We start from the raw sequence: 26,031 nt of genomic DNA on the forward strand, positions 1-26,031 counted from the left end.
ATTTCCGTTTTGCAGCTTTCCCAGAAGATAACCAGTCCTGTAAAATTCCAATGGTATTTTTCCACTTACGACCATCTTTGTAATGTCCCGAAACTCCTCTAGGGGGATTGTTGTAACTTTGTTTTCTCTAGTCCAAAAGTCCGATTGTTATCCATGTTTTCGCCATTTTGTATCCAAGTTTTAACGAGTTATAGCAAATTGTAACAAATTTAACCAGCAAAGTTCTCATAATAAAATCCTCTCTGCTTTCCGACTTTGACAGCTACTTTGACAACTGTCAAAATCTCCGACTCTTTTCACCAGGCTCTCTCTTCAATCACCCCGGTTCCCAGGGGGGGGGGTCACGTTTCCCTTCTCCCTTAATTCTTCCTCCAGCACAGTTCTTGTAGTTCCCCATCGTGGAATTCTTAGTTTTTATCAGCAATACAAATCTTTTTGGACCTTGGTTTCCCCATCCTTGTTTTGGAAGGTTTACAGTAGGGAGGGGGACTGACTTCCTTTTTGGATCCCCCCCCCGCTCGTGTCCAATCCGAAAAAAAATTCTTTTTTTCTCCTTTTGAACCCGGTTTCCAAATTACTCACGGGTTGTTGTTAAGAAGTCCGAATTTTCAATAGAAGAAGTCAGCGCTCTCCGCCGGATGGCATGCGGCTTCGCTCGGCAGGGATAGCAGAGGACTCAAAGCACCACGCTTCTCCCCGGCACCCGATCCGTAGCCTTTAAAAAGGCTCCTTCACGAGTCGGGAGGGCGCTAGCGGTGCCAGCCGAGTCTCCATGTCCACGGCCTCCGTGGCCGTGGTTTTTAAGGGTCCCCGCATCGCCGGTGCGGTAGGACCCAGCCCCTGCCGAGCAGGCTCCCTCCGGAGCTCGGAGGGAGTCCGCCATTCGGCGATGGCGCCAACCCGGAAGTTATATATATATATATAATTAAACCATCCTATATTGCAATGGAGGGAAACCAAAGGCTGAATAAAGCCATTCTTCTCACTAAAATGTGTTAAAACCTGGACAGTGCCAAAAAGATAGTCTGCATCTGGTCAGCCTCCCTGGGGAATGTATTCCAAGGATAGGGTGTTATAACTGAGACGACCCTACCGCACCTTAGATGATGAATTTTGGGGCTGGTTCCTGGAGGAGGAGGTATGAGATAAAGCCAGTAGTTGCAACCAACAGGTAAGCAGTGTGATTCAGCAGCATAAAAACCTAATTCAATTCTAGGCAGCATCAACATCATGCATAGTGTCCAGATCAAGGGAAGTAATAGTACCACTCTTTTCTGCCTTGGTTAGACCCCACCTGGAATACTCAGTCTAATTCTGAGTACCACAGCTTAAGCAGGATATCAACAAGATGGAATGCGTGCAGGGGAGGATGCCCAAGATGATAAAGGGCCTGGAAAGCTAGCCTTATGAGGGAATTGGGAGTAGAGAAGACTGAGAGGTGATAGGATAACCATCTTCAGATATCTGAAGAGGTGTCACATGGATGATGGAGCAAGGTTGTTTTCTGCTGCTCCACAGCATAGGACCTGACCAAATAGATTCAAGTAACAAAAAAAGAGCTTATGACTAAATACAGTGGTACCTTGGGTTAAGTACTTAATTCGTTCCGGAGGTCCGTTTTTAACCTGAAACTGTTCTTAACCTGAAGCACCACTTTAGCTAATGGGGCCTCCTGCTACTGCCGCGCTGCCAGAGCACAATTTCTCTTCTCATCCTGAAGCAAAGTTCTTAACCTGAAGCACTATTTCTGGGTTAGCGGAGTCTGTAACCTGAAGCGTATGTAACCTGAGGTACCACTGTATTATGGAGAATTTTCTGATGGTAATAGCTATTCGACAGTGGAACGGACTACCTCAAGAGGTGCTGGACTCTCTTTCATTTGAGGTTTTTAATCATGTTAGATGGCCATCTTCCAGGGCCTCTTAGCTGTGATTGCTGTATTGCAGGGAGTTGGACTAGATAACCCTTGGGGACCCTTCCCCCTCTACAGTTCTATGAAATGAGGCAGGATTCAGCAGCATGCCAACTGAAGAACTGCCAAAGCATACAGGAACGCACCAGAGCTCAGAGCACTTTGTTGCTTAAGCAACTGCAACAGAAAGCCCTCTTAATCTCTTTCCTGTCCCAAAGGAGCCATTGGCCAACTTGGGTGGGCCGAGTAAGTCCAGAGCCTGAGGGCACTTCACCCAAAAGTTGCTGCCTGCAATTCAGTGGCTCATGACATGGAGCAGCTGCCCACCGATCCCAGCATCTTCTAAAAGCAAAAGGAGGTTAACACCTGGGCCAATGTTTGTGTAATGTGGTTTGCCCTTGAGGTATATGGTTCAGAGCCATTTAAGGTCATGACCAGCACCTTGAATTGGGCCAGAAATGGACCAGGAACTAATGCAGTTAAAACTGTTGACAGATGTTCTAATATGGACTTTATCAGCCCACTGTAGAACCTTTCTTAGAAAGCTGCAGGAAGTACAGGAAAGGTGATGTCTACTAAGCTGCGCTCCTGTTGAATCCACCCACACCATTTTATTTTGTCATAGCTCTGCATGCAGAATTTGGGTGTGCACATTTTTGGGGGACTTTTGTAGCCTGTTTAAAAATCAGTGGCATTTAAAAAAATGATCACTATTAGTATTGCTGGCCTTGGAGGTCAGTGATCAGCTTTTCCCTCCCTCGTCATAAAATGTAACGGTTCTAATAGATTTCGCACAATGAACCTGGGCTGCGGACAGGAAGTTGTTTTCTGGACCATGTTCTGCCTTTCCAGACTGCATAGTCAATAACTAATTTCTTGCTGAGTATCTTATTATTTCCTGAAGTACTTCAAGTACATCAATAATTGGGATTAGAAGGCCAGCTTGAAAGCACAACTAGTGCCTTTGTGGCAGTGCTGGGAATCAAACTTGCACTGGCACAAATGCTAGGGACACAGGGTATGAATTGCATTCTTATGTGCAGAAAGGGGAAGTAAATACCATTTTAGTTGCTTGCACAGCAAATTTGCTACCAGTAGGATCTGCAAAAACTGGTGTAAACATGCACAACCTTTTTTCTTTCTTAATTTTAAACATTATAAATGTCCTCAGGGAGGCTTACAAGAAGAATAAAAGGAAGTTAAAATGCATACTGTAAAAGAGGTCAACAATAAAGCATATGAAAGCTACATAAAAAATGGCAAAGACAAAACTAACTGACGTAAGACCTGGAACAGATTAAAAAGCCTGGGAAAGTAAAAAGGCCTTTGCCTGGTGCTGATATGCTGTCAAAGGTAGACAACAGATGTGCTTTTCTTGGGGAGGACATTCTGTAGTAGAGGTACCACCTCTCATAATTTCCTTTACCTAATAGCCACTCACCGCACCTTGCCCAGTGGAAACATCCAAAGAAGAGCCACAGAAGAAAAATTTAAGGTCCAGGTATGTAAATGTGGAAGGGATGCGGGTGGCGCTGTGGGTTAAACCACAGAGCCTAGGACTTGCCGATCAGAAGGTTGGCGGTTCGAATCCCTGCGACGGGGTGAGCTCCCGTTGCTCGGTCCCTGCTTCTGCCAACCTAGCAGTTTGAAAGCACGTCAAAGTGCAAGTAGATAAATAGGTACCGCTCCGGCGGGAAGGTAAACGGCGTTTCTGTGCGCTGCTCTGGTTTGCCAGAAGCGGCTTAGTCATGCTGGCCACATGACCCGGAAGCTTACGCCGGCTCCCTCGGCCAGTAAAGCGAGATGAGTGCCGCAACCCCAGAGTCAGTCACGACTGGACCTAATGGTCAGGGGTCCCTTTACCTTTACTTATGTAAATGTGGAGACTGAGGATCCTTCATGGACCTGGTCCCAAGTTATTAATAGTTTTAAAAGTCAAAACCAACATGTGAGGAAATCAGGACTTTGCCAAAGGGCTTCTGGCCTCAGGATGACTAGAATTTTAAAATATGCCTTTTTTGATTTCTTGGCAACTGATTGATACCCTTTATTGATTGATGCTAATGCCCTTATTCCTGTTATCATTGTCTCCTGGGGACCTCCTGCCTGACACTTGCAGCTTCTAGACCTGGCATTCTCATCCAGAAGCAGGTTTACAGCTGAGCCTAAATGGGTTCTTCCCTTTTACAAAGCCCTATGCAGAGGGGTTTCCCCATGATCAAACATCCAACTGGGGCTCAGCTGTTAGGATGCAGGCCACTGCTTGTGTTGCTTGCAGCCAAAGCTGACCTGTTGGATCTAGTTACCTGTTATTTTATTTATTTGGAACTAGGAAAACTAACTGGGCTAAACTTTGACAACCTTTGCTTTAAATTTCTGTAACAGTTGTTCATAGACCACACCTTTTAAATGTGTGTGTTCATGTGTTCAGGATCATTTATTAGATGGTGTGTTTTTGGGAGGACTACTCTGTGCTTAGTTCAAAGTGTGCCTGTTGTGATTGGTCAATGTTTGGGTGGGAATTAAAGGAGGGATGGTTGCATGGTAGAATAATGCTAAAATAATTAACATGCTGTCCAAAAGTCTATTGTTTAAAGAGCTGAATTCAGCCATTGCTAATTACCATCATGGCTCATTCACACTGGTAGCTTGCTTCTTTGGTTTACTTGTTCAGAAAGGGTTTGACTGCAGTGCAGGCAGCTGCTTGGCAGTGCTGTGCATTATGACTTGACAGTGTAAATGAAAATATTGCACCTTTGCAAAAAAGCCAAAACAAAAACTGCTTGCCCAGTTGGTTAGACTTTGAACATTCATTTCTCGTGGGTCTCACTATTGCATCACCAGTCTTGTTAATACCCTGATGTTGTATCCCAATGTTCTTGTCTGTTTTGCTAATGCCTCAAATACTAGGCCAGAAGACAACGTGAGAGAAGTTGTGTGCAGTGTTTAAAGGGAAATAGGAAGTAACTATTGATGCTGCATGCTCAACAAACTGTGTAGCGAAGTGCTATTGCTTTGTTGTGCTTGGATGTTATAGCTGAGAAATTTGAGTGTGGTTGCAGCCACCAGTGGTGATGTTATTGGATGAAAATGTCATAAGCCAAGGGACACAACACTCTAAAGTAGGCATAGGCAAACTTGGCCCTCCAGATGTTTTGGGACCACAACTCCCATCATCCCTGACCACTGGTCCTGTTAGCTAGGGATTATGGGAGTTGTAGTCCCAAAACATCTGGAGGGCCGAGTTTGCCTATTTCTTCTCTAAAGCATCTATTAAAGAGCTGTGTTGTGGTGTTATAGAATAAAGGGAATCTGTTGCCTTTTCCATGCCAAAGATGCTCTGGGCTTCCTTCTACCTACATACATTCATGTTGCATGTCCTGGAAAAAATGGAGATTCCTTTGAAATGTGTAGGATGTTCAGAAGCTCTGATTTTGATCACTGTAAGTGGCTATTTAGAACAGAATCATCTGGTGTCTTACCTGTACTTCTCCAGCTCCTGTTCTTAGCTGGAGTTTGGGGTGGTTGCCTAATTTTGCTGTTTACAGTGATTCTGACCTGACCTCATTTGGATGGATGGAGGGGGGAGTGGAATTGAGAGCAGAACTGAAGGGATTATCAGGCAGCTACAAGTAGAGTGCTTCTGCCACAGCTGCTACTCTGAATTAACCCAATGTGTTTGGGGAGGGTGACCTAGCCAGATTCAACGGCTTCTTTGCCTTTGTTTGTTCTTTACAAAATGATTGAGTGTGTTGAGGCATACAGGTGCCCAGCTGCAAAGGCAGGAGAAAGGACAGAGGAGGCAGTGCATTCACTGCAGTGGGTCCTGCTGTGGATCAGACAAGTGCAAGGTAGAGCAGGTTGCAAAATGCTAGGAGTCGAGGGGGTTCTTTTTTAAGCTTGGTTCTTTTTATTCCATTAAAATGAAATATATTGTTGCCCTGCTAAGCTATAGCACCAATAAAGCTAAAATGTTAATCTGAAACATTTATGTTTGAAACTGAATGATCTCTCTTTCCTAATATGCAGAAGTGTACGTACATACATACGTGCGTTAAACACTCCTCCCAATCTATGATTGGAATAAATTCTGAATCTTAAGTTTTTCTATTGGGATCTTGACCCGTTTCTCAGATTTGGCCTTTTTGGATATGGAGGTTTGGAAAAACTACCGTATCTGACAGTAAGAGCTGTTTGACAGTGGAATAGTCTCCCTTGGGAGGTTGTGGACTCTCCTTCCATGAAGGTTTTTAAGCAGAGGTTGGATGACCATCTCTCATGGATGCTTTAGCTGAGATTCCTGCATTGCAAGGGGTTTGGGCTAGATGACGCTTGGGGTCCCTTCCAACTCTACATGTTTATGATTCTTTTATATTCCCTCTAGCTTGATGACTCTTCTGAATTGGCTCACAGGTGAGTGTACACCCAAGTAAATTATTCCAGATGCACAAGCATCATTCCTTTTTAAGTCATGTTGGTTTAAGGACTAGCCAGCAACAAATTGAAGCATTTCTTGTTTGATAAATTTGATCCCATTTTGTATCAAGAGGTTTGTTGGCATTCTTTGGGTATATTGGTAACTATTGTAGTCACTTACGTGCAGTGTCCTGTGGAGAGAGTGTTAAGCATTATCTCCCAAAAGCAGTATCCATGTATGGAAATCAGAAATGGAAACTTTCTCAAGAAATTATTACTCCTGACACTTTGCATATAAAACTGTATATGTGAGTAACACAACATGTACTTGGCGTCAGGTAGTTCTAGTTACAGGTAGGTGGCCGTGTTGGTCTGCTGTAGTCGAAACAAAATAATAATAAAAATTCCTTCCAGTAGTACCTTATAGACCAACTAAGTTTGTTCTGGGTATAAGCTTTCGTGTGCATGATACACACTGAAGCTTATACCCAGAACAAACGTAGTTGGTCTCTAAGGTGCTACTGGACAATTTTTTTAATTTTTAAATTTATTACAACTTGTACTTATTTATTTTAGCTATTTGTTCTCTGCCACTGCTAGGTAGCTTGTTGGGATTTTTAAACCTTTGCCTTTTGGTTTTTGAGCTCCACAATCTTTTGGGCTCAGGTGAATCTGCAAAGCATTGATGTCTTTCACCAAACCATGAGGGCTGGTCTTCTGAAATGGCTATTGCATGTCTTGTGGCTTTAGCTTTATGGAAGTATCACTAAATAAAACTGGCAGAGTTCCAATACCGAGCTGCTTTGTTGTGATCATTAGATACTGGCACTTATAACTCAGGACCTGAAATCATGAGTGTAGAATCACACTGTTAGGTAGAATTGCAGTCAGTTGTGTGCGTATTCACATCATTTCTTGTTTTGAAAAATGGGGAATCTGGGATTCTAGGGTACAGTTTCGTCATTTAGGTAGAGGCATTAACTAGTTAACTAGCTCAAAAGGCCTAGCAAATTGTGCAAATGACCCATTTTACAAGACATGTTGAGTCCCACTTGCTAGGAAGCCACTTACTGTTCTTGGTGAACAATAAGCTGTTGGCCAGCTTGGTTCCTTGTTATACATTCACTTCACTGAGTTCATTGAAGAGTTCCTGGGAATCCTGGATTGATGAATACATCCATGTTGCCATCTAGGCAACCAAGAGGACACATTCCAGCCAGTCAAAAATATTTAAGGAGGGGCAGTGGGGGTTGTGACATAGGGAGAGGAAGTGTGGCTTGAGAACATTCCTGTGGGCTGGATGGTGAGACTTGGAGGGCTGTATTTGGCCCCCAGTGATGGGTCTCCATCCCTGCTAATTTACATTACAAAACAAAGATATTTGGTGTGAATGCTTAACTTTTGATGCTACCTAGCTGGCTCAACTGTTCAAGAACAAATGGCTTCATCTTGTTTAAGAGTTAACATGAATAGATGGAGCTGACTATGGGTAGTCATAGCCTTCACAATCATAGCTATCAGGGAATGCAGGGGGAACTTCTTTAGGGAGTAGCTGTGACATGAACTACATTTGGGAGTTGACTGGCATATCCATGAAAATCTGGGGGCATTCTCAAATAAGACCTGATTCCAACCATACTGCTTAAACACATGAGTGTGTTAAAACTATGTAATAGTAATATGGCTAAAGTAATAGTAATATGCATATTGTCCAGAGGATTCATGCTTTCTTGAGTTGTCTAATAGCTGATAAACTGTTGCTTACATGCTGCTTTCCTGTGGTATACACAGGTGTGCACAGCCTAGGGAAAAAGTGCCATGAGAACGTTGTGGTACATTTGTTTGGTTTTGATGATGTTGCAAATACTTTGTTACTTTAGCTGTAACTCTGACTACCTTTGAAATTTAGCACTAGTAGCGGCTCAGATGTTCCCTATTGTGAGGAAAGCCTCCCTTTTGGAACTTGCAAGCTTTCATACTACAGTATTTTCTTTCATGGAGTTGGTGGTTTTTCCTTGTTTAATTTAGAAGCATGCGTATCGGCCTGTCTTGTGACTGTGTTAGGGGAGTTGGTAACCGCTTGTTTGTGTGCAAATTGACCTTTCTGGTGAAGCTTATTGTGAAAGAAACTAAAATCCAACGTGGTGTCCATATAAATTAGGTCTACTATCTATCAATTTTTTGAAGCATAAACTTGAAAGAATGTGGCTGATTCATGGCACATTTATTCTGAACAAGTGGCAACCTGTAGGGGATTTGGCAGTAGTTTTCTACAGAAGGTCACTTCCAGAGCCTCTTAATTTCTTAAAATTGGGTAGTCCTCAATCCTGAATAGACTGGAAGAGCTCCCCCCCCCCATGTGTGCAAATTTATGTGTGCATGCCAAATTCCTTCTCATCTGTGAAGCCAGTCACTCTCTGGCTAATCTACCCCACAAGGTTGTTGTGAGGATTAAATGTGGGAAACAAACTAGGCATGCTTTCTCGAACTCCTTTGTGGAAGGACTGGATATAAATAAGAGAGAATCCCCTAACTACAGTAGTATCACTTCCCAACATGAAAACTATTTCTTAGGAGATGAAAACTGTCTAGTTGCATTACAGTTTGTGTGTTAATGCTGCTGGAGACCAAACCTTTGGTTTTCAGAGGATTGCTACTCCTTTGTCATCTCACCCGCACACCTTGAGACTAGCAATAAACCTATAGCTCAGTGTGGTTTCTACAAGCCTCCTTTCCTTTGTTCTGCCTTTCCTTCAGGTCAAGGAAGAGCTAGATGGGTAGCCTCTCTTGTTTTGCCCAAAGGATACATTTCTACTTAAAATTTCCGCCCACTTGGTTTGTCAGTAGAGCTAAACTGGAAGCATAGAAAATGATGCTGCAGACAAGACCAGGTTAAAAATAGCTTAATATGCAACTTCATTTGTGAATGGTTCTTAAGCAGGGGTCGGCAAGGTTTTTGTGGCTTGGGCCGGTTCACGGTCCCACAGACACCGGAGTGGGCGGACACATGCATGCGCAAATGCTATTTTCGATACTCCTTCCGACACGGAGGAGGCGTGCACAACTTCCCATTGGCTGCAGGAGCTTCCTGCAACCAATGGGAAGCTGGCCAGCGTCGCAGAAGGTGGTCCCTTGTCTGCTCCACACCGGTTTAGCGCAGTGCACGGAAGCTGACCAAGTGGGCGGCGCGGGTCCCTGAGTGGACGGCAGGGGTCCATGGGCCAGTTAAATGACCCCTATGGGCCGCTTGGACCATAGGTTGCCAACCCCTGTTCTTAAGGGTACAAATGAAATCATAACCTATCTAGAAAATCAAATGTTGCAGTAAGACAGGGTTTCCCAAACTTGGGACTTTAAAAATCTGGGTAATTAAATGTTAACCTGTCTTTTAGGAAGTACCACTTCAGACTGCAGGTTGGTGCTCATGTGACTGAATTCCCCTTGGTTGAAAGAAACCCCCTTAAATTTTTTCCCCTCTATCACAAACCGTTTTGATTTTATAGCACTCCAAAGTTTCATGAAATCTGCGTTTCTGTCCCTCTTGAGATCCTCGGCCTTGTGTACATTTTATTTTATTTCCTCCAAGAAAGGGGGTTTCTTTCAACCATAAAGGAAGGGTGTACACCAAGTTTCATCAAAATTCAAGACAGTGGGTGGCATGACCGCGTTGAACTGACATGGAATGACCCTAGAGAGAAATGGACTGATGTGTTTTTAGGGTTATTACTGATGTGCAGAAGTTCTGTTCTGATCTGGGTTAAAGATTTGTCCTACAGAGTGAAAATAATATGATTTTAAAGTTTAAATGTAATTTGGGGTCCACACATTTTGTCTGGCATTGGTAGCGACATAATGTGTTGTCACCAGAACCCTGATCTTGTCCTTCAACATAATTTTTACTTGGAAGTAAGTTCCATTATATTCAATGGTGTTTTGTAGTGGGTTGGTCATGTAGTCCAGTGTTTTTCAACCACTGTTCCGCGGCACACTAGTGTGCTGCAAGATGTTGCCTGGTGTGCCGTGGGAAAAATTCGAAAGATTTTTAAAAAAATAAAAATTCAAATTTTTGCCCACTAGGCGGGCGCCGGACTGTGTCCTGGGTATGAGTGGGGTGGGGTTTTTGACCCCACCCTCGGCCAGCAGGGGCGCCGATTGGCGCTCCTCAGGGGGACACCCTCCACTTTTCTGATGTCCGGGCTGTGATTGGTCCAGACTCCAGCCTGGACCTATCACAGTAGGACATCATCTTCCGACTTTCTTCCCGCGCAACTCGAGTCACCAGGAGGACCGGAGAAGTTGTCATTTTATTTCTCTTCAGTCTCCACTGAATGCCTTGACTGGGTTAGGGACCCTTATAGCTCAGCATCAGTTGGTGGAAAGGACATGACTTTACAGGAACAGGAGGAACTAACTGAACTGAGACAAAATCGTGGTTTCAAGCTAAGATTTGCTGATCTACCTTTGGTCAGTTTTTGGTTGGATACTGCCAAGGAGTTCCCCCTTCTGGCAAACAAAGCTATTTTGACATTGCTCCCATTTTCCACTACATATCTGTGTGAGATGAGCTTTTCAAGCATGATTGCTATAAAAACTAAATACAGAGAGAGACTGAGAGCTGTTGACGAAGAGCTACGTGTGTGTCTTTCTTCGATTCCAGCCAGAATATCAGCTTTGTGTTCAGCCAAACAGGCCCAGGTTGCGCACTGAATAAAGTATTTTATAATTTTTCATATTTCTGTTTACTTACTATTTCATAATAAAGTAATTATAAAATACTTTCTTTGTGTTTATTTGATTCCTATTCAAGAGAATTACTTTATATATAGTCAATACAGGCACAGTTAAATTTTTTTAACATTTTCTAATGGTGGTGTGCCTCGTGATTTTTTTCATGAAACAAGTGTGCCTTTGCCCAAAAAAGGTTGAAAAACACTGATGTAGTCCAACCCTCTGCAATGTAGGAATCCTTCCCACAGCGGTTCCTGGGTGTGCTTGAACCACCAACCTTCTCGTTAAGTTGGAACTTTGCATGTAAGAAGGAAATCCTAAAGTTCCTAGGAACACTCTTTGACCATATTGTATATGAGTTTGTGTTTTTGACTGGAGATGTTTTTGTTTTGCTCGGATGTCAAATCTTCTGGTGTTCAACAGATCCATGATTTAATAAAATTTCTAATTTCTCTTTTCTTTTGCAAGATTTGCTCAAAAACCAAGCATGTCACAGGAAACGGAAGACAGCATTGGTAAGTGTTCTTCTGATTATCCAAAATCAGACTTTGCAATCCCTTCTGTCCCCAATCGTTCTAAATGTTCATTTTTTAAAGTTCACTTTTAGTCTTAATTGTGGCATTTGCACACTGGCACAAATGGCATTGGCACAGTGGTCAATTGAATAGTCAGATATTATGCACTGATTGTATATTATTTGACCACAGTCAAATATTGAGCTGGTTTACGCATAAGATTGCAGTCACTGTGCTTAGAATTCTAAAGTTAAATTTATAAAGTTAATTCCTGAAGTATATCTGATTATTTGACAGAATTTGATCAGTCCTTCACCAGGCAAATGCCTGACCCTACAAACAAGTACATAAAGAGCTCTGAGTTTGCTGTTAGTTTAAGATTTTGACCTGAATGAGTTTTAGACCTGGAAGACATTTTCTCCCTTGGTTTGAAAAATTTGCAAGTATGTGATCTTATGTATACTCAGCTTTTTCAAAAATTTCTGTGAAAAGCAGTTATGATGCCAGAAGCTTTTCTCAAAACAGCTTCTGGGTCACAATGACAGTTCTGCGGTTGAGAGGTTATAGGTCAGTGGTAGAATTCAAAAATGCTTTCCAGGCAGAAGGTCCCAAGTTGCATCCCCAGCATCTCCATGTAAGGCTAGGAAAAGCTGCTGTTTGAAAACCTGGGGAGCTACTTTCATTCTGAGTAGATAGTACTGAGCTAAATGGACCAATGGTTGTGGTGTACCAATGGAGAAGGAAAATGATTTATTTGGGTTCAGAAGCACTTCTCTAATTTATTTGTGCATGGCATTATGCCATGTGTTGTGTGTGAAGGAAAGGATTAAACACGAATTAAAAACAGTTGTCTGTGCTATATGACTTTCCCAGGTCAAATTAACCTATGTAGGTGACTTTAATTGATGGCATAAAAAGGATTTGGCAAGTTTCAAAATTTGTGCAAAGCTGGCAGTAAGATGCTGTAAACTCTTTTCCATCTGATTTTTTTTTTTTTTTGCCAAAATTCTTAACAATACATAATGTGCAGCAAAGGCAATTACTTTTGCAAGTGACCCACCTGCCTTTTGACATTTCTGGTGTTGCCTGATCTATTAGAGATAATTGTAAGAAACTATTTGTTTTGTGGATGATAGACTATACATTCTGTCCTTTTAAAAAGACTCCCCCCAAAGGATATGGCAAAGAGATTTTCTGACTTAGTTTTATTGTTGCAGCCTTTTAAAAAGTTTGTGACCCCAAATCTGCACAGTGGCCATTGATTTTTATTTTTATTTTTTGTAGTCCAAGACTTGGGAACCAGGAGGCACTGTTCTGTCATGCATTGTCCCAGTGCCCGTAATGACAGGGATTAGTTATGGAAAGGCCAGCTTGGGACACAGCAGAAATCGGTCTCCAAGGCCCTAATGACTTGGTTGGCATAACTGCAGTTTCCTGTCTATGCTGGAGTCCGTGACTGAAATGTCTTCGTGTTGGTGCTCCTGATGACAGCAGAGCTACTATTATGTGCTGTAATTGTTCCTTTAATTGGATGTTTCACTAGTGTTACTGCCCCATTTCTTTTCCCTTGAGATTTGATGCAAGCTATTCTGTACTGCAGAATGCTCTTTGGATAATCTAAGTGATAATTGTTGTAAGGGTTCTATTCTTAGATGCAGTGCTTTTTTCTGGGGGGGACGCAGGGGTACGCATACCCCTAAACATTTTGTGAATCTAAGTTTGGCCTCATTGAGGGGCAGTATTTCAAGATGAGTAGGAAAATGAGAGAACCCCTAAACATTTTTTGAGAAAAAAGGCACTGCTCAGATGTATTTAATATTCCCCCCATAGTAATGTATGCCTTCATGCTGCAGTGATCAAATCTGCAAACTTTTCATGGCTGAGTTAATGCAGCTATAGCCAAAATTCCTGCGACTTTTGAATCAGAGGGTTTAACACTGCCCCCCTCCCCACAAACAGCCCAGCTTGGCAATGCTAGATTTCAGTTGCTAGGAGCAATTGATGCAGCATGTTGCTGTTTTATCTTACCAGGTAACTATTTAAGATCTCTATAGCCTTGTACTCACAACATAGAGTGAACATGGGGAGTCTTGTGTGCCTGCATGGAGTCTGTGTACTTGCAGCTGTTCCAGCCTAGGGTTCTCCCTGTGTAATTAGGAATCCTGGAAGAGAATCTTGCATGCAGATAGTTGCATCTTTGTGGACTCTATGTGTACATTAAATTGAATGCATGTAGCTTGGGGGACGATGGGGCTACTTCCCTCCCACCAAGTATCAGTTACCTACTGCAAATAGGGCTCTGGGCAGAGGCCAGAGTGGCCATGAAGCAGAGCTTTGCAGTCCAGGTCTTTTGAGACCAGCTCTGTTGACTTCAGCACTTTCTCCCCCATCTTTTATTTACTTACATGTATTTCCCAACCAGGTGGCTGGACTGATTTCTGTCCTTTGCCATTTGTTTGTTTACCGCTTGCACAATAGGTGCTTAGCTATTTAGATTAGAAGACCTTGTGAGTCTTCTGAGTAGCATTGTTGTGCACCTTGTTGGCCACGAGGGGATCCCAAGGAAAGTTTTTCCCCAGCTGCTTTTTGAAGAAACTGTGAGGAAGAAGCAGTTTCTGCTTGGTTGCTGCAGCTAATCCGCTGCCTTATGCAGTAATATGGCTGATAATAAGATAAAATCTATTAGATTGAGCTTTTGTTTTGCCTTGTGTTCTCATGAAAAGATTAATTAAATTTTTTTAAGCTTGTGGATATTAAACCCTCCAGAGGAGAATACATAACAGTTGTCTGGGTTTTATGATGCAGTGAGGATTAATGTGAATCAGCATAGCAATGCCTTTTTGGTGCAGGTCTCTATTAAAAGCTTGCTGTGTGATTCTTGCTTTCCTAGAAAACTTTTTACTCTTACAGCAGCATTCTGAAGTCGTATGTTTTTATTTTCTCTTCCTTGCATAACTGAAAATGGGGCAAATTTTACAGAATGGATTTGATTTGGAGGACACAGCACTAGAGGAAATGGTATATTTGTAAATCTTTTGCCGCTGTGTTCAAATGTCACATTAAGGCTTAGTTAATGGTTAGCTATGACTTAATGCAAATGAGCAGAGTTTTGATGCACAACAATCCCTGCTTCATTCCTCCTCTACTTTTAGTTGTGCCAGGAGCAGCAAGCCTTGACTTGTGTTGTCCAAAGTCAGGCTCATGATTTGGTTCTCTTTAAGCGACCATGGACCTGGTTTCACATGTAATTCTAAACCTAACCATTGCTTACCTCTGGGTGGTGCAGCAGCAGGAGCAGAACCAGGGAAGAGGTGAAGAGACTGCAGTTTCCCCCATGGATATTACAGGCTTGCTAAGCCACACTTTGACTTCACGTTACATGTGAACCAGGCCTTTGAAATGCATTTAATGTTACTATGCAGGATTGTAATGGTATTGCACTGATGTGCTGGCAACACTAATTTCTATTTTGTTGATAAAGCCTCCAGGATTTTAGATGGCAGGCTTCTTGGGGACATGGACTATGCTTGTGTCAGTGTTTGTTTCAGTGTTTGCCCTGCTTCTCTCCTCTTCCTTAAACACATCCTCAAGGTGGGTTGAGCCCAGCTTGTCTGTTTCTATGCAGCACCAGCCTCACTATTCCTCCCAACTGAGCTCTGATCCTAGAAGCAAGCTCACCTGTGAGAAGAATAGCATTGGGATGGTGGGAGTGGGGAGGTCAATAGGGAGGTGAGGTGAACTGAAAGGAATGTCTCCCAATATGCACGTCTTATTCTTAAGACCGGTCCCATATAAAAGGCAGGGCAGAGTTTAATGAGATCTTGTTAAGCCTCTGAATAGTAATGATGATGGCAAGGATATGGCATACACATTTTAAAAATGGAATAAAATAGATTTGCTGAGTCTTCATATTTGGCAAAGGCCTTATCTGTGGCAGTTGTAAACACAATTTACTGCTGACTATAATTCACCCTTATTATTTCAGTTCAAGATTTGCAGGCATGTTGGTCAGAATGTTGTTGTTCCTGTTGCACTTGCCTGTCTGACAAGCCTCAACTTGGCATTCATGCCCAATTTTTCTGGTTGCTCCAATTATATAAGTGCCTCATGTTATGTGTTGTGTAGTCAGGCTCTTCTGCTCTCGAGACACTAGATGGCAGGCTTCACTTTGAGCTTTCTACCTGTGTGGCAAAAAATACCTGCTTCTTGTTTGTAATGAGTAGTTTTTAGAATTCTAATGGAAGATTTTACCTTATGTACAGCTTCCAAGTGATAAGCTAGGAATAGTCATTGTAGTGCCTTCCTAGTGTTGTTGGATTCCAACTCCCTTCATTTTTTACCATTGGCAATGCTGACAGGAGTTGATGGAAATGGGAGTCAGACATCATCTAGAAGGCACTATATCGGCTATCTCAGTGCAAAGGTATAACGTCAGCATTCATTCATGAGAATTTTTTTGTTTACAGTTGTTTGTTAAAATATTTTTTCCACATCCTTTCAATTTGTGGTTCCATGAAGCAACTATGAAAATACTGGTTGTTTTAAAGCATCATGCCTAAAATACAAGGCACATCTCAGCAACAGCAACAACAAAATAGACAATAGAATTATAGCAACGTCAGTCATTCAGCAATTAACTCCAAAAGGCAGGGAAACCCCTCCATGTACTGTGGTACCTCGCAAGACGAATGCCTCGCAAGACAAAAAACTCGCTAGACGAAAGGGTTTTTTGTTTTTTGAGCTGCTTCGCAAGACGATTTTCCCTATGGGCTTGCTTCGCAAGACGGAAACGTCTTGCAAGTTTGTTTCCTTTTTCTTAACACCGTTAATACAGTTGCGACTTGACTTCGAGGAGTGGTAGCCTTTTTTCAGGTTTTTAAAGACTTTGGTGATTTTTGAAGCTTTTCCAAAACTTTCCCGACACCGTGCTTCGCAAGACGAAAAAAATCGCAAGACGACAAAACTTGCGGAACGAATTAATTTCGTCTTGCGAGGCACCACTGTCATAGCTGTAGACTAATGAAGATGGAATGAGATGGACCTTCTTTGGAAGGAAGCTCCAATTTTCATGCCAGTGTTGAAAAGACTCTGACCAGCATGATAATCTACAATATGGGTGGGGGTGGGGTCACAAAGTGCAGGGCCTCTCAGAAGGCTCTTCAGTGAATGGACAAGCTGATACGGGATAAATCTTGTTATAAAAGTTGGGTTGATGGGTGGAATATAAATTTAGTGAGTAAAATAATAAATACATTATAGGAGTCATAGCCCAACAACATCTAAAGGGCTGCAGCTTCTCTACCCATGAGGCAAAGCAGGGCTGAGGAACCTATATGGCCCTTCCAGTGTTGCTGGACCCCAAACTCTCATGAGCCCCAGCCAGCATAGCCAGTGGTCCAGGATGATGGGAACTGTAGTCTAACAACACCTGAAAGGCCGCTGGTTCCCTATCCCTGCTGTAAAGGGCTTCCATGGGCTTTTTACTGAAATTACATGTGAAATTGCTCTGTGTTCCATTCTTTATGAAACAATAGAAATTTGACACTTGATGAGGTGGTTTGGTGTTGTCTTAAACTTAAGTGTCTCTCTGCGTGTTGCAGGTATGGAGCTTCAAATTTAATGTTTTAGTGAGCTGGGTGGGGGGACCTAAGTAATTTTTCTTCCTTAATGCAAAATCTATCCTTGTAATTGGCATAAAAAACACTGACTCTTAGCAAATTGCTGAAACACTGTAAGTGGGGTGCAACATCTCTCTCAAAAGGGCATCAGGCCAGTGGGAGTCAACTGTGCATTTCAGCAGTTTCGAATGGTGCTGTGTGGGAAGCTATTTCCGTTAGCTCCAAATTTATTTCATGTTCGTTTACTGTTCTTGTGTGTGTAGCAATATCAACACCCTATTTTATGTGGGCGGTGGTGGTTCTCATATAAGAACTAAACTCACAGTGGCCCTTCCTTTGGTCTCATTCTTCAGTTATTTGTCTTCTGGGACTGTTGTTGCAGCAGAGGCACAGTAAGGGGCTTACAGAAAGGCGCTTCTAGTGGGCTGAGCACATGTCTGCACCTTGGTAACCTGGCATTATTCATTTATTTTAAATTTATATGTTCTAGGTGACAAGCAAAACTTAAACTTGTATAAAACAATTTAACAAAGCAGTTCAAAATAAGAATACAGTGGTACCTCGGGTTACAGACGCTTCAGGTTACAGACTCCGCTAACCCAGAAACAGTACCTCGGGTTAAGAACTTTGCTTCAGAATGAGAACAGAAATTGCACAGCGGTGGCAGCGGGAGGCCCCATTAGGTAAAGTGGTACTTCAGGTTAAGAACAGTTTCAGGTTAAGAAAGGACCTCCAGAATGAATTAAGTTCTTAACCCGAGGTACCACTGTACATAGAAGAATCCTCTAAGTTATAAATCTGAGATGATCAGATCTCTCCTTCTGCTGTTTGCAATGGGCGCTGTATGCAGGGGCATACGAAGAGGGGGTGAGAAGGCGGCTCACTCCAGGTGCCACCCTGGGGTGTGTGTGTGTGTGATAAGATGGCCCGCTGCCTCCCTGTGGCGTTCGTACGTGCCCCACCCCGGGTGCTGACAGTGGCGGAGCTTCATGCTCCAGCACCGGGGGGCGGAGAGCAGGCGGGGATGGGGCTGGCACGCGTCCCGGGGGTGTGGCACACCAACCACAGGGGCGTGACATGCATCTTGGGGGCGTGGCACCCAGCGCGGGCGGGGGGGCAGCCTTGATGGCACCCCACCAGGATCACACTGCCGGGTGCGGTGCGCTCCCCACACACTCCTCTTCCTCCGCCAGTGGGTGCCGGAGAGGCTTCCTCAGCCCCTGGCTATATGGCTCCAGTGGAGGTGGCAACGGAGGGCCGCCATTCGCTCTCTCCTTCCTACTCTTTTTGCCATGCAGGTTTAATCCCTGTATTGGACAACTGCATATTCCTGCATTGCAAGGGAGTTGGGCTAGATGATCGTCAGGGTGTCCCAACTCTACAATTCTGTGAATCTTGGAATAGAGTGTTCACCTCTATCTTCGGAGAGTAATTTTTGGGAGGTTTTTTTTTTCCTTTTTAAATACATCTGCTGAAAGTCTTAAACAAACCTTTAAAATGGCCTGCACCTTTGATGTAAGTGAAGCCTTCCCCTCTGACACTTGATGCCCCATTCACTGTTTGAAGCCTAGGAATTTGCTCCAATGCTATCGGATGCTACATCAGAACATCTACATTAAAAAAAATAAAAATAAGGATGATCATACTTAAGGCCGACTGTCTCCTTCAGTTCTACAGATACATGACATTTGGTTCTCAATGTTATCTGCAGATTCTTGATTCAGTTTTGGGCTTTGGGCCTCCAAAGTTGCAGGCAGCCTTTCTCCATGGTGCGGAGTCCCTGTGCTCTGCAAACACACCTGTATCCATGCACCCTGACTCCCATGCTGCTGATTTCATGTGTGAATCGAGCCCAAGACTGGCCTTTTGAGGAGATGCAGGCAACAGCTGGGTGAGGTGAGCATTTCTCTGGGTTGCTGCAGCCCTGGTTTTTTTCTACCTTCAAAAGCTACCTGAATACTAGTTGCTGAGAGAGGATTGTTGTTGCCTTCATGATGGACTGTTGGGCGCCTCGTTACTTTCTGGTGGCCACAGAATGCTGGACTAAAGGGGCATTTTGCCTGATTCATTATTGCTGCTCTTATGAGGTTTGCATACTCATCCTGGCTTGTTTTGAAACCCACAGCCTTTTGACTTCCCGGGGCTCTTCTTTTAGGAGCCTTAAGGCATATCAGTCCCATGTTAGCCTGACTCAGGGGTAGGCAACCTAAGGCCCATGGGCCACAAGCGGCCCACGGGGGTCGTTTAACCAGCCCACGAGCCACCCCCGAACTGAGCTGCCTGCACGGCGAGTCCCCACGTGCTGTGCTAAACCAGTGCGGCGCGGCACAGGGGCTCGCTTCCGCGGTGCCGGAAATCGCATCTGTGCATGCTCTGATGCCAACGCCGGAAATCGTGTTTGCGCAGATTCCAGAAATCGCGGCCGTGCCTGTTTTCTGCTGCTTTGCATGCACAGGGTGCAATTCTGACTTGAAAAATATTACCATGGAAAAATCGGCATGTCTTCTATTGTGCCTGTCATGAAATCAAACTTTCCTTTTGTTTCCTTTGGCTTTCCAGTGTTACAGTTCCTTATTAAGGAAAAGGTGAGAAGCAAATAATTCTTGCTGCTCTTTGCAGTGCTGCCCAGTAGGTTTGACACCCACCAGGCATATCTCGGTTGATCCAAGTGTGACAATTTCCAAAGGCTGTGCTGGAAATAGGTATAGGTAAGAACAATGACAGATATGACAAATCAGCCACATAGATCTTTAAAATGCTTCCTGCAACAAATATGACTTTTTTAAATGCCAAGAATTTCAAATATGACTTTTTTAAATGCCAAGAATGTCAAAGAGAATGCTAACAGAATCTCCTGGGACAAAGCATTCCAAAACCTGGGTGTTAGTAAATCCATCCATTGTATGTAAGCCACAGTATAAGGCAACTTCCTGTGTTCTTTGTGCCGTGCCACAGATGGGGGTGAACTAGGGTGCTGAAAGATAGTAGCTTGCACAAGACTGCCTTGGGAGTTCATGACTGAGGAGGTGAGATCAAGCTTCAATTTTTAGCCTTCTGCGCAACTTGCTTGTCTACTCAGCCAGGCACTCTGGGCTGCCAGTCCATACTGATGCCTGACAGCTTGAAATGCCCCCAATTGCTCTTGCTTCCAAACTCAATTGGGTCTCTCATTCTAGCAACTTTTTGTGGGACTCCATACCTGCTATGTGTTTGCCTATGATTTCTAGTTCTTACATTTAAGATTTTGGTAGGAGAGCTTGTGAAGATAAAAATGAAAACCCTTCCCAAATACCAGCTTCATACATTCAATGTGTGTTTGTGTGCGTAAATAATAGTCTGATCACTACAGGATTCAGAAGTTAATTGCTTATTCACTTCAACCACAGGCTGCCTATACCTGCAAGCTAGAGCAAAGTCTAGAAAGCCCACACAAAGAGGGGTTGCTAACCTCTTGAAACCAAATGTGTGCATCTTGTTCTTGTAGAACTGAAAGTGTGAGATGGAAGGGGGGGGTTGTGTCTAGAGAAAAGCCAAGTATCTCAGGAAGTGTAAAAGATCATATCTGGAGAAGGATAACGTTTTTGCAGCTGTTTCTTTCATAATGCTGGAGTGCTGCACCTACCTGTTTTTCAGTCCCTGTTATCACCACTTGCCAGTTTCCACCCCCCCCATCCCGCCCTGCAGAATGGCCTTTCCATTGTAAGCAGCTGTTATTTCATTGTGTCAGTAGGGCTGGACCCGCATTATGCAGGATCTTTGTTGTCCTCCCCCACATTGCCAGCATGCTTGACTGATCCTCATTAAATTGGGTTAGGCATCAGATTTCTGCATTTGGCTCTGGGGTTAATTTAAGTAAGCAAAACACTTTTGTCTTGTTTTACTGGGGTGACCAGGAGATCTCTTTCAAGTTGCATAGATTTTTTTGTTTTGTTTTTAAAGTACAGAGGAAGAATTTGGAAATGTGACTGCACAGGACACAGCCACTTTGACATTGGGGCTGAGATTGGGCCCCTGTCCCAATGAATGTTTGTGTGGCCCCTATGCTGTTTGCCTGTGACTGGACCACTAAGGCTATCTTATTTCATCTGGCCTTTGGATTGGACTGCTTTGTCACTTGGTACGCTCTCTCTCTCTCTCTCTCTCTCTGATGGAGTAGTTTTGCTGCCCTGTTTATTTTCATTCTGTCTTATGAAAAGCAGCTACAAAGTTCAGGTCTTTTTAGCTTAGGGGAAAATCAAGTCAGGGGTGTGGCGGGGGGAAGACACATGATACAGGTGGATAAAATTATGCATGGTCTGGAGAAAGTGGAAAGGGAAATGCTTCTCTCTTTCATACATCCATTGAAGCAGAATAGTAGAAAAATTCAAAACAAACAGAACTATGTGTAGTTAAACTGGAATTTACTACCACAAGATGTAGATATGGCCGCCTTGGAGTGCTTTAAAAGGGGATTAGACAAATTCATGGAGAATAAGGTTCTAGTGGAGCTTGGCAATTGGCATGGGGAAGTAGCTTGGGATGCTAAGCAAGCAACCAGATCATCTCTGAGATGGCACAACTTAGTGATGTTCATATTTCTTGGGCAGATGTGTTGCTGGGCTTGTAGTAACCTGAATCACAAGGCTGTTAAACTGGAAGGGTTTCTTCTGCGCTGATCCTGTCTTTGGGGAACTATTTATTCATAAATCATTTCAAAAGGTATATTGGTGCAATGTACAAGGAGGCCAAACCTGTAATTATGGTTACATTCATGCAATTAGGAAAGCCTAGCAAAAAGCAGCTTGTGTGTATCTGTGACAAATAAGTGAACCACTGTGGAAGTCGAGAAAGTTTTAGTGATTACAGAACGAAATGTGAAGAGCATTTTTGCTCCTGAATTTATCTCTTCAAAATGAAAGAGTTTAACCAGTTTCTTGTTTGAAAGTTCCTTTCAATTACTTACCAGTGGTGGCCAAAGTCTTCCCGAAGTGATCAGCTGCTGAGCTTGCATATGCTGAACTTGCTTCGCATTTTAATAAGCTTCTACTCCAGTTAGAAAGTAAAATAGGGCAGGTGCCTGTAAATATTGGTTGCTTCCCAAAAGCTAAACCAAAGAGCTTTTATTTGGCGTTATATAGCTAAGCCAAAAGAGCAAACACTGCTACTAGTAGGAATATGGAAAGCTGCCCCAGACTGAGTCAGACCCTTGGTCCATCTCAGCTCAGTGTTGTCTGTACTGACTGGCAGCAGCTCTCCAGGGTTTCCGACAGAGGACATTCCCAGCTTTAGCTGGGGATTGAAGCTGGGACCTTCTGCATTCACAGCAGATGCCCTTCCTCTAACCTATGCTCTTTGTTTATTATTCTCATATTCAAAAGCTTCTTGGACCCAATTGTGAAAACATTGAATTGGAGTCATATTGGTACAGGAAGCTCCCCATTTGTGCAGGGGTTGTGTTCTGGGTCATTCGCACGTCAGCGGTCATGCGTCAGCCTGCCGGTGTTGGTATGTCAATTGGACGTGTGCAAAATGGTCACTGCCTGCATAAGTAATAGAGGAAAAACCTGGTGCCAGGTATATAGGAGACTCCTAGGAAACTATAGTTTGCAAAGAGGGACAGTCTTGTGTGGGAGTCATAAAGCCACGGCAAAGGCTTGTAATATTGCAGGGTGCCCCCTGACCTCGGCTGACCAGCACTCTGAGCTTTACAATGTATTGGAATGTATTGACCTTAAATGGAGTTGTGTTTCCTCTGGGCAGTGATGACCCTATATGGTGATGGGTGTAATAAAAGCCTTGACCGGATGAGGTAACATGAGACATTGGCAAACGGCCATGCGGCTGGAGAGAGACAAAGGATAATAAAAAAACTACAGGAGAGGAGAGAAGTTCGAAAAGGAGCTGCTCATACCATCCTGAAAATATTGCTGGCTCTCTGTGTCTTTATTTTATGCTAAACTGCACCATTTGTAACGGCTGGCTCCGACAAGTGGTGCCCCGTGTGAGGCTGAATAAAAGAATACGTCTGAGGCTTTTAAAAGAAAACCGTGTGAGGTTTTTCGATTCACGCAAAGGATATCATCGGCTCACCACGCCCGGCAAGGGTTGCAAGCGCTAATCATCTTAAAAAGATCCCGGTGAGTTCGATCTCTTTTTTCTATCTTGATTTTAGAAAAATGGGCAGCTCTTTGTCTACTCCCCAACAGAAATTTTTAAAAGACTTAAAATTTCTCCTCTCCTCCAACAAATTGGAAGTTCTGGAGGGTGATTTGATACAGCTCATTCTGGCCATCGAAGAGCATTCCCCCTGGTTTCCTGCAGATGGGACTTGGGAATTAAAACTTTGGGACAAGATTGCGGCACATTTTCATGGGCACCCCAGCATTGGTCTTCAGATTCTAAATGCATGGTGCAAGGTTCGTTACGCCATGGGCTCTTTATCACCCAAAAATATCTCCATGGCTGCATTGGCAACACAACCTTCAGCTTCTTTAATTCAGCCTGCTGTGCTGCCATCTGTTCCAGCACTCGCCTTGCCAGCAGCCCCAGACCCCAAACCTCCGGACTACAGTTCCTCACCAGAGGACCCAATCCTGCAAAAATACCGTGGTCTGGCTGGCAATGATCCTAATCTTTCAGCGGCAGAACCAGCTACCCCTTTTCAACGTGCAGTCCTTGCCTGTTCCTTAATTCAGGATACTATGGCATTCCCTGTTATTGTGCCCCCTGCTGGTGCCCCGGCAGGCACCCAAGCCCAATACCAACCTTTTGACTATAAGATCTTGAAAGAGCTGCAACAGTCAGTAAAGGCCAATGGACTCCAAGCCCCATATACGCGGGCGCTTTTAGAAGCCACATTAGCCCAGCTCTTGGTTCCAGAGGACATCAAGCTTTTGGCCCATACAGTGTTACCCCCATCAGCTGGTGTTTTGTTTGCCCACGAATGGGAAACTGCCTGCCGTGCGTATGCTCCAGCCTTGTTACAACAAGCAATGAGAAAAATTCCAGAACCCAGTATTCAATCAAGGTGGGGTTCAATCAGGCAAGAGGCAAGAGAATCATATTCTTCCTTTATGGATAGGCTGCTTACAGCAGTGAGTCGCCAAATTGAAAATCCTGAAGCCAAGCAAATAATCATCAAACAATTGGCCTTTGAAAATGCCAATGAGGATTGTAAACTTGCATTGCGACTGATAATACACAATCCTGCCACAGACACAGCAGCCATGCTTCGCATTTGTCAGTCTGTAGGTACAGCCACCCACAAGGCTCATCTGCTGGCAGCAGCGCTAAATGAAAACCAGCCTGTAGCCACCGATACAACTTGTTTCCAGTGTGGCAAACCAGGATCACCGATACCCCAGTGGGGGTAGAACAGTGGCCTCTACCAAAAGAAAAATCCGCAGCAGCGGCACTAGCTATTTCTGACCAGCTTATTTCTGAACAATTGACTTTCGGCCACATTGAACCATCTTCATCCCACTGGCTCCAGCAGACAGGGAACGGTTTGCTTTTACATTGCCAGCATATAACAATTCGCAGCCCACCCAGCGATATCAGTGGGTTGTCCTGCCTCAAGGCATGCGGAACTCCCCTACACTTTGTCAACATTTTGTGGGTGAAGCATTGAAACCTTTCCGCATGCACCACCTAGAGGTGCTGCACACGAGCTGCATCTGGCAGTGTTTGCCTTCCTAACCATTTGCCTTGCCATCCTTTGCTGCACCGTTATACAAGGAAGAGAAGCCGACGACCCAGTCCAGTTGAAACCACCATATTTCACCTTATCGGCTGGTAAGCAGCTGTCGCCTGAATCTTACTCTGGCTGGCAGTATCCACGGCTCAGCCACTTTCGAACTAGAAGAACAGTGTTGTTGAATAAGACTTTTAGGGGAGAAAATTATCATAAGATATGGAGGGATAATATTTTTGTACAAGATATGATTATGTTTGCCAGTTTATTGCATGCTTCTAAATGTTGGGTGTGTATGCACATGGCGCCTTTTGCCAGTCATTCAGGCATAATGCTTCATGGTGTGCCTGTCAATGGATCTTTTCAATTTACTAATATTACATCCCCTAAGCAAACTTTTTGGCCTCCAGTACAATTGACCCTCCATGAGCCTGCCCCCATTTGTTTTCAAATTAAAGAGGGGAAAGAATCATGGGGCATATATCCAAACTGTCAATATACATTGAATTTCACTTTTAATAGCTCTTGTTCTCTTACAGGAACATACAGTGACCAATCTCAGTGCTATAGGAGTGACACCAGTGCATGGCTAATAAACTAGAAAGGAAGCCTACCATGCAGCTTGGAATCAGAATTCTTATATTCTTGGCTTCCGGATGGAAGTTGGCTTCAACATTTATTGATTTTAGTGATCATTATAGTAGTTATTTGTGTTATTTTGTGTTGCTGTATCCAATGTATTCCTTCCTTAATCTCTATATGTACTGCATGGTTCTCCAGTCCGCGGCCCGCTTCCGGTGTCACAAGAGTCACTTATCGCGCTCGATATAACCGTATTGGTACTGACATATATGACTCTGATTAATAAAATAAAGAAAGAGGGCATGTGGGAGTCATAAAGCCACGGCAAAGGCTTGTAATATTGCAGGGTGCCCCCTGACCTCGGCTGACCAGCACTCTGAGCTTTACAATGTATTGGAATGTATTGACCTTAAATGGAGTTGTGTTTCCTCTGGGCAGTGATGACCCTATATGGTGATGGGTGTAATAAAAGCCTTGACCAGATGAGGTAACGTGAGACACTGGCAAACGGCCATGCGGCTGGAGAGAGACAAAGGATAATCAAAAAGCTACGGGAGAGGAGAGAAGTTCGAAAAGGAGCTGCTCATA

The 26,031-nt window shown here is 43.7% G+C and overlaps 1 protein-coding gene across 3 annotated transcripts in view; it reads left to right on the plus strand.

Annotated features, from left to right (window-relative positions):
* The window catches only part of PHACTR4 (phosphatase and actin regulator 4), an 88,796-nt gene that overhangs the window by 13,702 nt on the left and 49,063 nt on the right, over positions 1–26,031 (plus strand). For all 3 annotated transcript variants that reach the window (XM_081015734.1, XM_081015735.1, XM_081015737.1), the window contains exon 2: positions 11,525–11,571. In XM_081015734.1, the coding sequence (XP_080871860.1) occupies positions 11,525–11,571 (47 nt within the window). The remainder of the gene's footprint in view (positions 1–11,524; positions 11,572–26,031) is intronic.

The sequence above is a fragment of the Podarcis pityusensis genome (assembly GCF_964106645.2).
Source record: "Podarcis pityusensis genome assembly, chromosome: 8".
In the NCBI taxonomy this organism is placed as follows: Eukaryota; Metazoa; Chordata; class Lepidosauria; order Squamata; family Lacertidae; genus Podarcis; species Podarcis pityusensis.